General features: G+C 33.8%; 1 protein-coding gene across 1 annotated transcript; it reads right to left on the minus strand.

The window, feature by feature from the left end:
- Positions 1 to 853: 853 nt before the first annotated feature.
- Positions 854 to 14923, minus strand: LOC127846322 (low-density lipoprotein receptor-related protein 1B-like). The gene is made up of 9 exons (XM_052377488.1): positions 14788 to 14923; positions 12438 to 12656; positions 10211 to 10397; positions 9856 to 9977; positions 9105 to 9259; positions 6793 to 6946; positions 5838 to 6042; positions 1204 to 1375; positions 854 to 1038 (listed from the first exon to the last, which is right to left on the minus strand). Exons 1-9 carry the CDS (start codon positions 14921 to 14923, stop codon positions 874 to 876), a joined length of 1515 nt encoding a protein of 504 aa, XP_052233448.1. The 3' UTR covers positions 854 to 873.
- Positions 14924 to 17905: the final 2982 nt, after the last annotated feature.

Consider the following 17905-nt stretch of genomic DNA (forward strand, 5'->3'; position numbering starts at 1 on the left):
AAAAAGAGAAAAATCATAATAAATGAAATGCAAACAAGTTCAATGATCGTAACATTGATAACACATTGATAACGCATTATAAAATATTCAGAATGTTATTAGAACTTTTTTTGTTTCATTCAAACACCATTGCAAAACAAATAATACTTATTATATATTTTAAGCAAATATAAACACATTTAGTTGAATCGCACGTCGGCATTTGTTATGTAATAATATCACTATAAAAAACCCTCATGTACACGTAAGCTTCATTTAATCGCACATATATATATGAAAATCTAAACAACGACAAGAGAAACATAAGGTTTTTCAAACGAGCAAGTGTTAAATCTGAATGGCTGAAAATAAGTAGTAAATAGTAAATGAGGTCACATTATATTTAAAGTCAAATGAGAATTTAAAACAAGTATTATAGTATACACGGGAAAAGAGGAAAGAGTTATAATAACACGTTCAAACTAAATGCATTCCTTCACAAAAAATGAAAAAAGTAAACTTTAATTTAGTGCGTTTATCGATAATAGAAGTTAAGATCAGTACCACTTACTGCAACAGGTAATGCATAGTTTAGAAAATAATATAAATATTCGTTGGTAAATAATAAATAAGTTTAGTTATCAGTAAGTATTTTAAACATTTGAACAGTATTGTGTACATATACAGTTATTCTCTAAAATACCTTAATAAACATAATTTAAAAAAGAAATCAAATCACTAAAATATATAATATGCATAAGCGTGTGGATATACATTTGTGAGATATATCGTAATGATACATTATTAAAGTATTTAATTGTAATTTGTGCTCATGTGTTTAACATTTAAATGGCTGTAATTTGTTTACCATTTCATTGATGCACTGCTGGAAATTTATGTGTTCACCGCTGTTATATACCCACCATCTACACTACCCCTGAGTGGTCCTCCAGTGTCGTCTGGAAGAGGCGGAAGTGCCCTATTGAGTTGCAGACCGCCCTCAGATATGCAGTCATACGTATTCCCGTCTTCCAGCTCAAGGTAAGGGTTAACAAGCACCTGTAAACATATTATGTTAGCCATGAAATGTATTGTTTGTTATTGGGTTATTCTTATTTAAATTGCCTATATTATGATTGTAGATCAACACCATCAATTGTCAATACCTGTATCGTTTTCGCCGATCGTTTAAAACCACAACGTTGTTTAGGTATTTGCGCTTACCGAAGTGACATCCATATCGCGATTCAGATCAGGAATGGCATCTAACATGGCTGGGTTGATGTTTGAGTCTACGATGTTTTGTGTTCTTGTATTGATAACGTCTGAAGGGTCATCGGTTGGCTTCCTCCGAAAATATCGCGCTCCAAAATGTAGCTGCACGTTAGCTCTGCTCCTACAGGTAGAGACGTTGATCGTAAACCATACTTTGAGAAATATAATGTAAATGAGATGGTTTTTATCAGGCCCGAGACGATATTTTTAAGCTCACCTAAGTTAGTTGTATATGAATTTATTTGAAAATTGGCAACTTAACAAGGCTCATTTGTTTAATAATTGATGTAAAATCATATTTTGGTACTCTAAAAGGTTCTCTAATGTCATAATCATGGCTTAACAGATAGTACATCCCATGTATTAAATATGGTGTATATAAGCGTATACAGTTAAAATACGTTTTATTGAAGATGTCATCTTTGAATACACATGGTTTTATGTTCAAAATGATAACAAAAAACACTTAATTTACATAAATTTTGGTCGATGCGTTCAATTGGCATATAGAAGGTCAATCGGGTGTTTTAAAAGCAAACATTATCTTATTATTCCTGAAAATTTGTATTAAATATTTTATTGGTACAAATATCTCGTGGTATATAAACGCTAATTAAAATGTAGAAACTATTTTAAACATATTACAATATTTTTTCGCGGGTCAGTTGCAGCGGATTAGGAAAAATCAGTCGTAGAAGTAAAATCGTTATGCCAAATGAAAGGTATTTAAGTAACTTTATTCGCATGCGTCCTTTCATTAACGAAAATAAGTTTAGTAAAAGTTTTATTGAACTATGCTTTTTTGTAGGCGTAAGTTCGAATTGCTTTTAAGTGAACAAACGGTTTAGATTTTTACATATTTAATTGACTTTTTTGTGTATGAATATGTATTTATTTGTTTAAAAAGAAAATATGCATAGTTTCCAACTAGTATGTACTTTAACAGAGCTTGGTCAATTCGTTTATATATGTGTGCGAGTACAAATATATCATGTTCAAAATGCCCTAATACGCGAGTTGTGCACGAGTCCGAATGTACACAATGCTGTTAAAAAATAACCTTACTATTAACACCTAAGATATATTTGGGCAAGTACGTGGATGATCTCTAGCTCTCATAAGAATATAATCATATAATTACTGATTTTAAGTGAAGAAAGTAATATTGCACGTTCAGCTGCGACGAATGACGAAAGCTGATTGGATGATCAAAAATGTATGTTATGACTGTATATATATATATATATATATATATATATATGGGTGGACACACAATCGATATGCCCCTTCAAATTCTAAATGCGATTAATAATTTTGTTTGCATAAATACAAGCCGGAAGTGATCTTTTTTTAATTCAAGCAATGCTTGAAACAAAAGTAAATTGTGCCGATGCATTCTTTAGTACTGAAATCAATGACGGACGCCTTAACTAGTGTATACATTATTAAATATACAACCATATTTTATTAGTAGACATTTCAGCGGAAAGGCTCACGATAATTATATAGCATCTTAGCCTTCTTAATCACACACAAGCTTTCATGAGACACATACTTTTTATCCCATTTTCACCGCGACATTGACGGTATAACACGTTGTGGAATATACTTGCTTGTATTCAACACTGTGGAATATACCTGTCGCGTGCACGGACTACTTTTTAAATGACGTCATGCGATATGCGCTAAAATTAGGTCGATATTGTTTGGTTCATTGATCGAATTTTAAGGTCACCCATTAAAAGAAAATGTGCATATTTTGCAGAAAAAAATATATATGACATATTCACCAAAAGAAATGTTGAAATAAAATATAAAATTACACGATTTTTGTTTTGTTATTTTTTTTATTTATATTTACTTTACCACTGAATGATTTTTCATAAGAAACAAAGTCGACAAAACTTGAGCTTCAAAATTATACGACATTATTTAGTGTAATGTGCATTGTTTATAACCAAAGCATATACTTTTGACATTTAACTTAAATATTAAGAATGTACAACAAGCCATACACATATCGCACAGTTCATGAATAATCTGCTATGTTTGCTTTCCTATTTAATTCACGTTAGGCATAGAACTGTGTAAAGTATAAGATGGTAAAAATAGCACCACACTGGAATTGGGAACGTCCCATTTTTTACACGGGTATTTTCTACTCATTTATCTGTTGTGTACTGGAATGTTTTCCATTCTTTGTGTATTTATATATTAAATTATTTTCTCGTACAATAAGTGTATATACCATAGATAAATAAAACATTGTGCAAGTTTAAACATAATTATGTTTGTATGCAGAAATCTGCAAATGCAACCGAGTTTACCAACGGCTATTATTAGATAAACTGCTCCGGTTCATTTGAACAGCAGAAATGTAGAGTAAATGACGTAGCGTGTGACGAAGAAGAAAGTTTATCGCGTTCATAAACTCATTTGAATAAAGTGATAGAATGGCATAAGGGTCTTTATTTAACTATGCTAAAATAATTATTAATTACCCTAGATGCAAAATCGTCAATTATTGAGTTAAATGGATTATTAGATGGATATTAAAGGATAACTAAAGGTAAGATACTAGTTCTTACGTGTTTTGATTTTTGTTTGTACTTTTGTCGTTCCCTGTTCTCGGGGAAATGATTTTAACATGGGCGCCATTGATGCATCGGATCACACACGGCATACCCATAACATTATATAAAAAACACGTTCTGCGCGTCCTTAAATTCATCGTCCGAAGTCGGAAAACGTATTGCCCTGTATATTTTGTCAAATAAAGTGTCAGTCGCTGCAATTGTCTGTTTACTGGTCAAAATTGTCAAGGTCTTAGATAGCTAAAGAAACTTCAGCGTACAGTTTATTTAGTATTGACAGACCTGTACACAGTCGCGCCAGTCAAAAATCATAAAAAGCGACATTTAAAGTTATGGTAGCCAGAACTAGGTCGTCGATGGTGTACATGTATGTTGACATCGACAGCATTTTGTCAGGAGCAATCGCCGCCATATTGGATTTTGATCATTTTCTTTCGAAAATAAAATAAATTATAGTAAAGTAAAATCTTCTTTTCGCGGTCGTAATGTGTTAAAATTCGCATACTGCGTTAAATTGAATGTAGGCATATGGTGATATTTTTACTTGTTTTACAGTTTGTGTGTGAATTTTTTAAAGACTATTTTGCGTACCAGAACAAATACATGTATATCACTACGCATGGTTACATTTGTTAGATTTTAAGCGCTTTTATGACTGAATTAGAATTATTGTTAAGGTTATTAGATCTATTTATGTTAAATGTCACGTTGAAAAAATCAAATGGGATCAATAGAATACTAGGATTAGCGTTGAATACAGAGAAGTTTATGTTGCTCGGCTCGAACACCGAAAGCGCTCGCCAAGGCTCGCGCTTCCGGCGTTCTAAGCCTCGCAACATAAACTTCTCTGTATTCAACGCTAACCTAGTATTCTCTATATCATTTAAAAAAAAAAAATCAAAACCTGAAACCAAACATACCCCTAAAACGTTCTTAAAATATGTGTTATTTTCATTTTAGTGTTTATATTATTTGTCCTTGTTTTCAAAAACAGAAAATATAAATCTCAAGCATGATATTTACATTGAAAAATCTTGCTTTTTGTTAAAACAATGTTTAAATTTTGGGCGTTGTCTTTAAAGGTACGATTAAATTGATAAATGTCAAAACTTCGGGAAAACACATTGACATTATTATAATATATTTGAATATACAAAAAGACTTATAAGTGGGCAGGAAATGTTCGAGTTAATTGTTCATCATTGAATATGGAATAAATGACATTTATACAAATAAAAAGTCTTTACAAAATACGTCAACATAATGTTTCAATCGTATGAGAATACGAAGTGGATCTTTTCATGAAAAAATTAGGAGCAAAATAAGCATTTAAACAAGAGATGTGTTTGTCAGAAACACAATGCCCCGTAATGCGACCCCGTTTTTGACCTTTGATCTTTGAAGGATGACCTTGAACTTGAATTCGCCGTTCAAAATGTGCAGCCTCATGAGATACACGTGCACGCCAAATATCAAGTTGCTATCTTTAATATTGCAAAAGTTATTGCCAATGTTAAAGTTTTCGGACGGACGTACAGACTGACAGACAGACAGACGGACTGACGGATAGTTCAACAGCTATATGCTACCCTACCGGGGGCATAAAAAGCTCACAGTTTGAATTTGACAGGAGTGTTTACATTTAAAGGTGTCCATAAAATCAAACAGTTTATCCTTGAAGGGGATAAATAACGCCTTAACTTCAAAAATACAATCTTATCAGCCATATAAATGTCAGTTTTAATTAATTTTTTTAGTTATGACAATTACCATCTGTATAGGGACTTTAACAAAAAGTAATCCTCCCATATTGTCATCAATCTGTTATGAACATTTTTTCAAATGTCTGCCCGTATATAGTGTTCAAAAGGCATTTGATGGCGTTTTGTTTGGTTAAAAATATGAACACGCGCATAAATGCATAGACCTATATTGAAACAATAATTATAAGTTGTATAAACATGATCAAATTTATACAAACATACTAACCTCTTGCGAATTATGACAATAGTAATAGCTGCCACAAGAATCACAATAACGGAGCCCACACTGACCCCTATGTAAAGCAACTTCGATGATGAACCAGTGTCTGTGACCTCTCTTTTGAAAGCAGGATATGCTTTTGACGTGGATGAGGCTGCATTAATTGTGTATTCACCCGATTCTGCAGTAGTATCATCCGTAGGTCTAGGGCCTGAGACGAAGCCACACATTTTGCAATGGTTGATTTGCCATAAATAAAACTTACGTAAGTAATATTTATTGAGATAAAGCAACAAGAATATGAACAATTATTTGGAGCATATGTTGTTGTTATATTATTAAAAGAAAAAAAAGATTGTGAATTTGAAATTTATACCATGTTATTCATTTAAGGCTGAGGAGGATTGCAGCGCAGAGACAAGAGGCTATAATTGTTCTTATGGTATTTTGATAATTTATCAAATTGTAATATATATTTTCTGTCGGAGTCCTCACCAAGCTTTAATTGTTTTGATTCTTTATTTATTACAGTTATTATTTACTTAAACGAAACCTGATTTTTGCGGACGATTCATTTACATTTTTTTTTAATGAAGTGTTGTGTTAATTAACTTTTACATCATATCATCACAATTCAAATAAAATCACATACAATATATGATATTTCAATGTAGTTATAATTTAACTACTCGAGCATCAGATTTGCAACTTGATGAGTACAATTGAATGAAACTGATAAGCATAATATTGTGCACTTCATTATAACAAGATGACGTTGGAACCAAGTTTTAATATTTCCTGGTTATGAGAACCAATAATTTTCGATCACCACTAAGGAGACATTTCGGAACCTTAATTGGCTGGTTACTGTATGTCACATAATCTATATTAAAATTTATATAGCGCGCTGTTATCCCATCGATTGATTAGTATTACTGGTATGTTTATTGTATCATATTACCAAGTTTGCAGGTTTTGTTGTCTGTCATCAACTGATCCCCATCTTGACACCCGCAAGTATAACCATTTGGTGTTGGGTGACAGAATGTGCTGCATTGTCCCCGCCCATTGTTACTACTGCACTTGGTCGTCGGACCTGATATGTAAATTGCGCACTGATTCCAGACGGCAAGCACGTCTTACATGCTTTAGTCTTAAATCGAGTACAATTAAACATTAAAATATGTATGTATATTATTGTATAGGCGAATGCGTGTCATTTAAAGACAGGGATTATACTTTAACATTACATGGTTTAAGCCCAAGTTAATTCAGACCATACTAGTGTTAAAACAATATGTCATTAGGTAATGCATGTTATAAAATACACGTCCGCCTTTTGACGATTGCTTTATTGACATATAAAATTCACTTACTGTCATTTGAAATGACTTCTCCAAGAAGATAATATTCAATTCGATCTGGATTTGCAGCAATATGCGAAATGTCCAATTTGTTATTTTTATGCAGCTTGGTTAGATAGCTAAATAAAAACACAGTATTATTATGATAATTAAATGGGGGAACAACTCCAAACGTATGCATATTGCTTTTAAAAGTAGACCATTGTCGGTGCATGTGAACTTTACGGAATATAAAAATTAAATTAGCAATATTCTCTTTTTATTGCTATAGTTGTATCTTTCGATGGTGGCATAAAACTGCCATACTATAAACCTATCAACGCATACGTTGGATAATAACATGAATAATTTACAATATAAATACATTTTAGCGCAGCAAATGAGCAATATGAGATCCATAGCAATTGTAAATCATCCTGCAACGCTTTGGCCAGGATTTCAAAGTCTTGATGATACTTGTTTGTTCCATTTTGCGCCATTCGTCCTTCAAAGCTCTTTTGAGACCAGAAAGTAAGTTGACGTCTCTGTAAGCGTCGTTTTAGTATCCCCCATATACCAAAATCCATTGGGGCCGCATCTGGGGACTTTGGCATCAAGTATTAAGTTGGACGTAATCTTTTGATCTTTAAGTCCACTGTGTGTTTGGCAGTGTGGCTAGATGCACTGTCCTGATGGAACGTCATGGCGTGTTTACCCTGCAGAAAGAGTCTCGGGACATCCTTTCGTATAAATGGTTGCAGAACTGTATTGATATAGTATTCTGAGTTTACCTTGCTCCCATTTGGAATAAGTCTGATCTCTGATTTACCTCTGGACGATACAGTAGTCTTCGCCATGAAGCCACAAGCAAACACATCACGTTTTACAAACTTCAGTTTATCGCAAATGTTTTCTCCCATTCTGACATAACATACTCTTCTCCTTCCATAACTTCCACCAAGATAAAACATCGGCTTGTCAGATGTAAAAGATATCTCCACTTGCCACATTTAAGCTTTAGATATAGCTTCCAAGACCTGGCCCTGCGCTTCTGAATCTGTTCCATGTTGAGCTGATGAACCTTGCACTTTTTTCGTAGCTTTGCATTCAAAACATTCCTGAGGATGTAGTATACTGTTCCCTTGGACATTCCTGTGTCCAATGCCATTTTTATCTGGGTCGATGGATTGCTTTTGGAGATCCATCCACGAATTTCGCATATAACGTTAGGTGTGACCTTTTATGGTCGTCTACTTGAAGTTGAAATCGAAGCACCACTATTCGTTGTACTGAGCTGTAAAGTAGCGTTATGTCGAATAGTCCGTATACTTCCTAAAGAAATAGCATGGTTCGAGACAATCGTGCATGTTCTCGAAAAAAAAACACGGATTATTTTTGTTCATTTTGAAATTTGGCAACTCTAGTAGTTTTGTATCGTTATTATGATGTAATAGAACAAAAATCATTCGCAAAGTATATTATTATAATGAATATAACCTTTGAACTTGGACAAAAATGGTAGCAGGCATGACAACGTTTTATAATTAACGAAAGCAGATTATTTTGATAATAAATTTATTCGATTATTCGGAGAACTAGAACCAACAACATGCAACTTGCGTCTCTGACGTCACGTTTAGCAATTTAGTGTAATAATACACTATTTAACATATAATATTTCGCAAACTTGTACATAATATGTCGGATAAATATCGCAATAAACAAGTAGTAAAAATTGAGAAATTCATTTCGCGAACTTAATACGTATTGGACTTGAATATTTCGCGAAGCTTCTGTGGCTGTCAAAATAGTACTATGGCACCATAGCTTACCTCTTACAGAAGATTTGTGGTATAAACTAACAGTGTGTGAACTAGTAATATAAAATGGAAATTATACATGGGTTATATTTGGTAAATAACACAAATACATACAATTGACCACCCTTTCCTGAATAATAAAGATAATCGCCAACAACTATCAGATCTCCTACATATTCAGCATTGTAGAACATAGCACACGTATTGGGCTCATATCCACACCGGTGAATGTTTCCCGTGGAACTCCTTACATATATTGTTTTGTCTGAAAAACGAATTACCAATGTGATGTTTTTTGCATTAGTATATACTAAAAAGGAAAAGAACTTTAATCAACGTTTACAATTTCATAGTTTTTTAGCTGTTTTCATTCATTACAAATTCTTCAACGAATAAACAATAGTTTACTGTTTACATACTACTTTGTCCCACATTACTATATTTAAAAAAAATGCCCTTAAAGTAAATAACCGCCAATAAACGTCCATGCAAAGTGGGATGCACCAACATGTATAAACCACATATGAAAAACTTTACTGAAGGACGCGCTGCTGTGTGCTGATATAATTTTCTACAAACCTGCCTTTGATAAATTGTTATAGTTTTTTTATGATTTCTAAATACAATAAGGACATTATTATAGTAAACAAAAAGGTTATTTGTTAAAAATAGGTATTGCATATAAACACGTAATATTCCGTTATTAAGACAAAAAATAAAAAAAAGAACTAACATCGCGCTATAAACTATTCACATCTTCACAAACATGTGTAGATGTAAATGTTGTATTAATTAAATTGAATAATATTTTCATGAATGTGTTGTATATTGCAATACAACTCAGACATGATTTGCACTCACTCCTTTTATCTATGGTTAGTCCAAACGGAGACCCCAGATCCATGCTTACTAATGTGATTTGAGTCGTGCCATCCATGTTCATACGTTTTATATGTTTATAGCCTTCAATCCAAAAAATGAACCTGAATAGTTTTAAAATCCATTGTTGTGAATAAGGCTAAACATAATGCATATATTTGAAGTTTAATTATGAATATTTATCAAATCAATACGTTCAATAATATTGGGAATATTGTACTGCAACATAATCAAATTCAGACATAAACACAACGTATTATCCACCTACGCAGCTGAATACTTCAAGTGATACTAATGAGAGCAACACGTAATCAATAAAGTTTTGTACAAAACATACCCCGAAGGAGGATCTAAAGCAATATCCACAACGTAATCCGTGAAATGTGTCAATGTTCTATTGAGCCCATCTGGGGATATAAGTCCAATACTTTCCGGCTCTTTGAAATGAACGTAGATTAAGTAAATGTTGCCCGTACTATAATCCATGTCAAAATGACTTATAGCTCTATCATCTGTATTGTAACCTTAAACATAAAAGCATTTTGGAAATATATATTTGTAACATAATAATGTTGTTCAATTTCGTAACCATTTAAATTAACATGTTATATTTATTTGTAATAACATATTCATTGGAAGAGAAAAACATGTGCGGAGACTATTGATGGTCAACACTAAACTGTTGATTTGAAAGTTTACTAACGTACTACAAGGAATCATATGAATAAGTGTTATTATCATGTTAAAATTGGTCACCGCGAAACTTCTTATCTTGGTGTTCACGTACATATTCAAAGTTTGTTAATTAGTTGTTGTTTTTTCTTCACCGAGAACCCTTTCTTTTAATAACACAAACTAGTATGTTAGTAAGCGGTCTCGTAAAACGTCAATCCGCCTGAGCAGAGGCCATTGTCACCATTATGCATGTTTTTTTTATAAAAATCGCTTTGAAAGTCTTGAATAGATTATTTCTTATATAACTTTAAAAAACCATAACAAAGACCAGACGATGATTCACGAAGAGAAGATAAACAGCTCACAAAGTCAATGTCGGTGTTTCAGTTTGAAGATCAATTTTATTTGTGTTATTTGTTTAACCCATGAATCCCTTTTTGTGTCGTTTTACTCCTTATTGTCCCAGATTCGTACCAACACTCAAAGTTTTGAGCGTTTTGTTTCCTGCTGTAATATCTATTTTGAACAATCCAAATAATATAGTGTTGTGAATTAATCCATTAAATGACATTAAAAATACGAACAAGTGTAAACAAGTATTTTTGTTCCTTCGTCAATTTTCCGTAGTTTTCAAATACCAAATCGGAAAGAAGATCCTAGACAATTAGGAATGTAATACAATCCTTTATAGTTCGGTAAATTCTTCCTAAACTTTTAATTAACATAGGACAGAATATCATAGAACTAGGAAATATGCGGACAAAAGAACGGCATATCCAAATGTTGTATAACAGTACTTATATGTTAAAATAGTTGTGTTTAAGAACACAAACAGAGATACAAACTTTGCACAAACACACTGTTTTGGTCATTTAACGACAAACATACCAAAACATTTGAATTGTATCGCAAATATTGAAAAGGCAAGCTTACACGTACGCCCTTTCAAGTTCGCAACAAATGAATATGTATTAAGAATGCTGAAGCTGAGATTTGAATACGTAATTAAATCTATGTTTTTACTTGGACAGCTTATCTTAACTTTCAATTTCATACAATATACGTGTTTAAAATACCAAACTATTTCGAATAGGCAATAGTATTTGCAACAACAAGTAAAACAATGCTGAACAAAAATATAGGCTACTGCGGGATTTGAACCCGGGAACTTTAGGCCTAAAACAACCTCTCGATCTCTTACCCTATGCAGCTTTTGATTGAACATGTCGTGTTCGGGATCCGGCATTTTGTTTTGTAACTTTTTGGCATCTTTAAGCACATCAAGGCGATTCGATATTGCACATGTGTGGCGCTTAACATTAAAACTATTGCTGCTGAACTGATTGAACATTTACAAACACATGCGCACCTCGATATTTTGATTCAGTTTCTTCTACCGTACTTCCGACATAACGATATAATGGTATTTTACAATACATGTTTACGTTGTGTCGCGTATTATTCAGAAACGTAAATTGTTATAGTGATTTAACTATACATAAATTAATCAACTTGTACGTCTTTTGAATCTGATATCTTTTGGTGAAACGTTATAAATCGGATATTTAGTTTTAACATATTTTTGGCTGGGAACGCGATTTTGAATAATCCGGCGCTGACGTCGTTTCCAACTTTAATGATTTTGGTTGTTGCAAGTTTTGTATTTCTTTTAAATGGATTCATTACATTATTGGCAAACATAAAACAGTTCTGTCTAGACAGGTTTAAATACAGTTGACATCAGAAGAAGCTGTTTTAAGCGAGACGGTCAATACTGGGGAGCGGATGACCATGAACGCGCTTTGTTCACAGGTCAGCTACAAAGTATATATACCATTACTTGTTATATACTATATTATTTTTTTAAATAATACCAATTTGGTACATACCAATCTGCACTTTTGATCGTACAGGTGATATTTGCTTGTACCAAAGACCCTCTTCATCTGTCCATATTATCCTTTTCTCTACTGCATCGTATGCCATACGAGGAACAAAGGTAGAATTCAAATCCAAAGCGCTTGCATTTATATTGTCAAGACTGATTTGAAATATTCTTTCATTTGGGGGCATTTCAGAAACAACTATGAAGTTATCTAGAAGAGGTTCTGTAAAAAAATGAAGATGATTAATCTGATACATTTCAGTAAAATGTGTTTAAAAATGCAATATCATAAGCTTCGGTAAATGGAACTGTTTCATCTTTTTTCTGGCATTGATCTGACTTTGTAAATGCAAAAATGGATTTATTTTGCCAGCGTACGGCTTAAATAACAAATGTAAACAAAATATGTATTTTAATAAGAGGTTTTGAACATTGATGGTGTTCATGATCTATGGGTGGTTTTGCTTGTTAAATTACAACATTAACATATAACAGTTGTAGTTGAAGTGTAAATGCATATAACATATAACAATATTTTTCTATGTGAACAGTAATCCCTTCCAAGCATCGATGCATAAACATATCTTGTAGTTTGAAAAGCACTGAACAACGTTTTTTTTTAATAAGTTTTCTCTACCAGCATGTTTATTCCTATATAACTTAATATTTAACTTTTGTTGTTAATTAAAAGTCTTAATAGTCTATGACCTTTAGACGCTTTTGCGATCTATTAATATATAAAAGTTTTCAAATGGTGGAATGAGTTCTTATAAATGAATTATACTAAACCACATTAAGATTAGGTGTATTGTCTTTATTGTAAAATATCGCATAGTGTTTGCCTCATCTTGTGTAACGAAATGGAAGTCGAAGATTAGGCGTAAGCAGTATTGTATATCTGGCAAGAAAATGTGTTTCTTCTTTTTCTAGACGAATTATTAGAATTGGTATGTTTTATTTTAAAAAAGCCTCTTACTTTCAAAATTTTGACCTAACAACACATGCCTTACATTTTTGGATATATTGTTTCTTTTTTTTAGTTTTAACGCAACGCGCACATAAACACCTTAGACATATAGTGTGTTCTTACGAAGTCTCTATAACCTCTACAAAAGTTGTTACTTTGTTAATAATATTTTTATCAAAGTCTTGTTAACTTCTAATTTTCATCTTAGACCATAATTGTACATAAATAAGTACACCGTGCAGCTTTTAATCTTATCATACAATGGTGTTTAAATTAGAAAACCATAATATTATAATGAATGAAACTGTTGTTTGCATGGTGGTGTATGTACGTTAAGTGGAATGGTTCAGATGGTTCTACGCTGTCCTGTACTCTGGACTGCATTTCCTTGAGGACTTGTTTTACCAGGGCGATTGGTTTCTTTGCTACTCTGCCATGATATTCCAAAGACTCTCTAATCTGACAGTGTCCAACGCATTGGTCAGTGCGACAAAAGTTGAAGACAGACCAGTGTTTTGTTCCTGCCACTTCTCTTTGAGCTGTTTGGCAGTGATTACAATGCCATTTGTTCCTCGTTCCTTTCGGAACCAACACCGACTTTCAGGACACCTTTGTCAAGTTGAAATATGAGGCGATTAAACAAAATCCTGGTAAGGATTTTCCATACAACAGAGCAGGGATGATTCGTCTGAGGTCAAGCAGAGCTGCGTCCTGGCCCCGAAACTGTTAAGCTTTATTTTTTCGCCCTGCTCACAGGCGCCTTCAGAGGCAACACTGTTAATGTCAACCTGATATACCGCACATAATGCAAAATGTTCTGCTTTCGCAAACTTTAGGCAAAAAACAAGGTTAAGACATACATTATTAGAGATCTGCCGTTTGCAGATGAATATTCCTTTAACGCTGTTTCAAAAGCAGACATGCAACACTGTGTTAACATGTTGTCCAGCACCTGAATATACCTTTGGCTTAATATCAGAACAAAGGAGAATGAAATCATTCATCAGCCCGGGCCTGGAAGGGTTTATATTGAGCCAAACGTTTATGTCAATGACCAGACATTCACCACAATGGGCTACTTCACTTATCTTGGTAGCACACTCTCACAGAATATAATCATCGATGCCGAATTAAACATCTACCTTTTGAAGGCTATACCAGAATGTTTTGGAACAAAAGAGGCATCAACACCCAGACCAAGTTGCAAATATACGGTGCAGTGGTGCGCTCTACCCTGCCTTATGCATGCAAAACATGGGAAGTATATTAAGTAATGTTAGCAAACTAAACCACTTTCACACAACAATGCTCACGACGACGATACCCAGCATCAAGCGACAGGACAAAACGCAATACACAGCGGCATTGGCTTAGGTCTTCTCTGCACCTTCACCGTTCTGCAGGGCAAGTAGCCCGTTCCAGACAAGAGGCTGCCAAAATGACTTGTCTATGGCAAGCTGCAGCATTTCCAGTGGCCAAAAGAAAGTCTTCACTCTCAAAGCCTCAATGAAAACGTTCGCCATCAAAACATAACAATCAGCAATGGATAGTGCAACCGACGCTCGTCTCTCTACAAATGCGCCAATACGTGTGAGGCGAACAGAACAACTGCTGCCTATAACAAAAAGCTAGCCTGAACAGCCCCTGCTGCCAACCAGCCTTGAGACGTTCAGCTCATCCCATGTCCCCTTTGTACAAGACCATTCCGTGCAATGATCGGCCTTAACAGCCATCTGTTCATACACATACACATCTAGTCCCAGCAATCCTTGGGAAAAATGGCTAGAGTTGTCCCCGTCGAGACGACTTACGATAATTTAACCTGTTAAGGGGTTTTGTGGCAGTTTAATAAAACCGAGGATATATGTATAGCAAAACCGCATAGCTGTTATCACAACCCGATATGTTTTGTACTTGATACATATTCGGATTTCGGATCTTTAACCGCGTACATTTTCTTGAATTTATTTTTGCGTGACCTTTTAATGATGCCAAGCAGGAAAGGCAAATTTGTAGCGCAATTACGTTTTAAGCGAAGAGTTTTGTAATACGATCGCCTGAAGACCTGGTTGACAGATAGAAGACCGAAAACGGACGAAGTCCAGCATAATGACGCAGTTTCGGATACGATTGTTTTCGGATACAATAAGTAACATCGGGGAAGACATTAAACTAGTGTCAGAGACAGTTACAATTGAGTCTTCTGCTGAAACATCCGTACCGTCGAGAAAAGAATCGAAGAGTTTGCTTATAGTGTTGAGCAGTTAAATACATGTTGCAAGTGTGACCCCGCATTAAACTTGACTAACACAATTTGTGAGGATTGATATGGGTTTTGGTCAGCTCTATCTGTCATGTGCTGGAACTGGGGGACAAATAATAAAATATACACTAGCAAACGGAATCGACATGATGGCTGCAAAAGAGGACCACAGGCATTTGTAGTCAATACAAAAGCAGCAATTGGTAAGTTAAATTGTTTTTTATGTGTACAGCTGTCTCAAGAATCGTAACAAAAATTGCATATAAGCATTGTATACATTGTTTAGAAAATAAATGCCAAATTAGTTAAATTAATTTCAACACTAAATCTGGTGACATATCAATTATAAAACATGGTGAATAATGGTTTGAATTTATAATTTCTGTTTTGCAATATATTTCATATCGCTTAAATATAAATACACTTTTTATTTGATCATTTTATATTTTATATCCATACATTTGAAAGTGTAAATATGTTATTATTTAGTTATTTCTCTGGGTAATAATGTATGTATTACTATTATTATTATTAGTGAATGCATGATATATAAGCAAAGCAATAAATCATGCATTTTAACAGAACATGATGAAAATAAAGCTAAAACAAATTCAGATTTTGCGGTCAGTGAACATACAGGTACAACTATTTGTGAATTAATCAACTAACTTAGATTTATCATATCAATATTAAGCAAATGAACTTCATGTATGCATGAAACAATGCAGTGCCCCATCTCAGCCTTAAGGTCACACCCTGCCTCCTCAGACTCCCATTATGTCCTTTTTAATTTTCATCACATTACAGAGCAGAATTTATTTGAAGTTGTTGTAAATTTAAATTATTTTCACTGTGAATCTGATTGTATTAACTTGTATTAACTATATTAACAGTTTTTTTTATTAAAAACATTTAGTAATAATTATCTTTTACACATGCTAGATCGGAAAAATGATTGTGCACGCTTAAGTGCGATTGCCAGGAAATAGCACCCTCACATTTTCAAATTCTAACAGCATGCACTTAATTCTAATGAGCGTTTCTTATTTTAATGTTAACTGTGGGTTTACCCTCAGCAGCCTACTTCAACTAACCATATAACCTCCATTTACATTTATCTGCACTCACACTCTAAATATCAAAGTATTGCTTACCTGAACTATATAACTCACTTTGCCCTGTGTGTATGGACGTTATGCGCTTATAACCATGTAGTATAGTGCTGTAACATTGATTTGCCTTTTTGATTCTGTATTTTTTATTTATGTGTTTAGTTTTTGTTGAAACATGCTTCTGTTATTGGGCAAACAATCAGTGTAGGTGTTTTATTCTGTAAAAAGTGTTAGTAAGCTCATATATAATGAGGTTTGCTTTATAAGATACAGTCTACTCTCGTTATCTCGACATCGGATATCTCGATTTTCTCGATATCTCGAAGTAAGCTCAGTGTCCCAACTTTTTTTCCTTCTGTATCTATATAAATAAACATCGCATATCACGATTTTTGTTATGTCAAATAATTCGATATCTCGATATAAAAATTTGTCCCGAGTCCTGATATTACACATATTTACTGTGGTTTATCTCGAAGTGCGAATAACAGTCCCAGTGTCGGCAAAGGTGAGAAATTTTTTCTTTGATACTTCACCGTCCCGCTTCGCCCGGCTGCTCCCGATTCTGTGCGGTAGATAATTGATTCGTTGATTGCATCCATGATCACACGTGTGTAATGTCGTTAGTCATTAACTCTTGAGTTTGTCCTGTCACTTTAACTGCAATTAATACACAGCCTGCCGAAAGGCCGAAATACTAATTGTTTTTACAAACAACATTCCAAAATGCATTATGAGTTATATTTTTGCGTATATAAACCGTCACAAAGTTGCAAACCTACAAAATGTACATGCACAGTTCAGTATTCCGGAACGTGATTCACGCATATTCAGATGGAAAACCCTCGTCTTGATTGGACGTCAATTGCATCATAACTTGAAATAGCAACATTATCGGATGTTTTCTCGACCGTTTTGAAAAATGATAATCGCAAGTGTTCATGCCATTCTGTAAAACTTAAAACGTCATTTTAAGCATTTAAATAGCAAATTTAATCGTACCTTGTAAAACGCGTATATATCAGGTAATAGATAGGGTAGTAGAGGGTATTATGCCACACGTTGACGGGTTTAGTTAGACCACTTTGCAGGTACATGTATATGTACGTTAAAAACAAGGTAAATTTTCG

Source organism: Dreissena polymorpha, chromosome 9, assembly GCF_020536995.1.
Source record: "Dreissena polymorpha isolate Duluth1 chromosome 9, UMN_Dpol_1.0, whole genome shotgun sequence".
Classification (NCBI taxonomy): Eukaryota; Metazoa; Mollusca; class Bivalvia; order Myida; family Dreissenidae; genus Dreissena; species Dreissena polymorpha.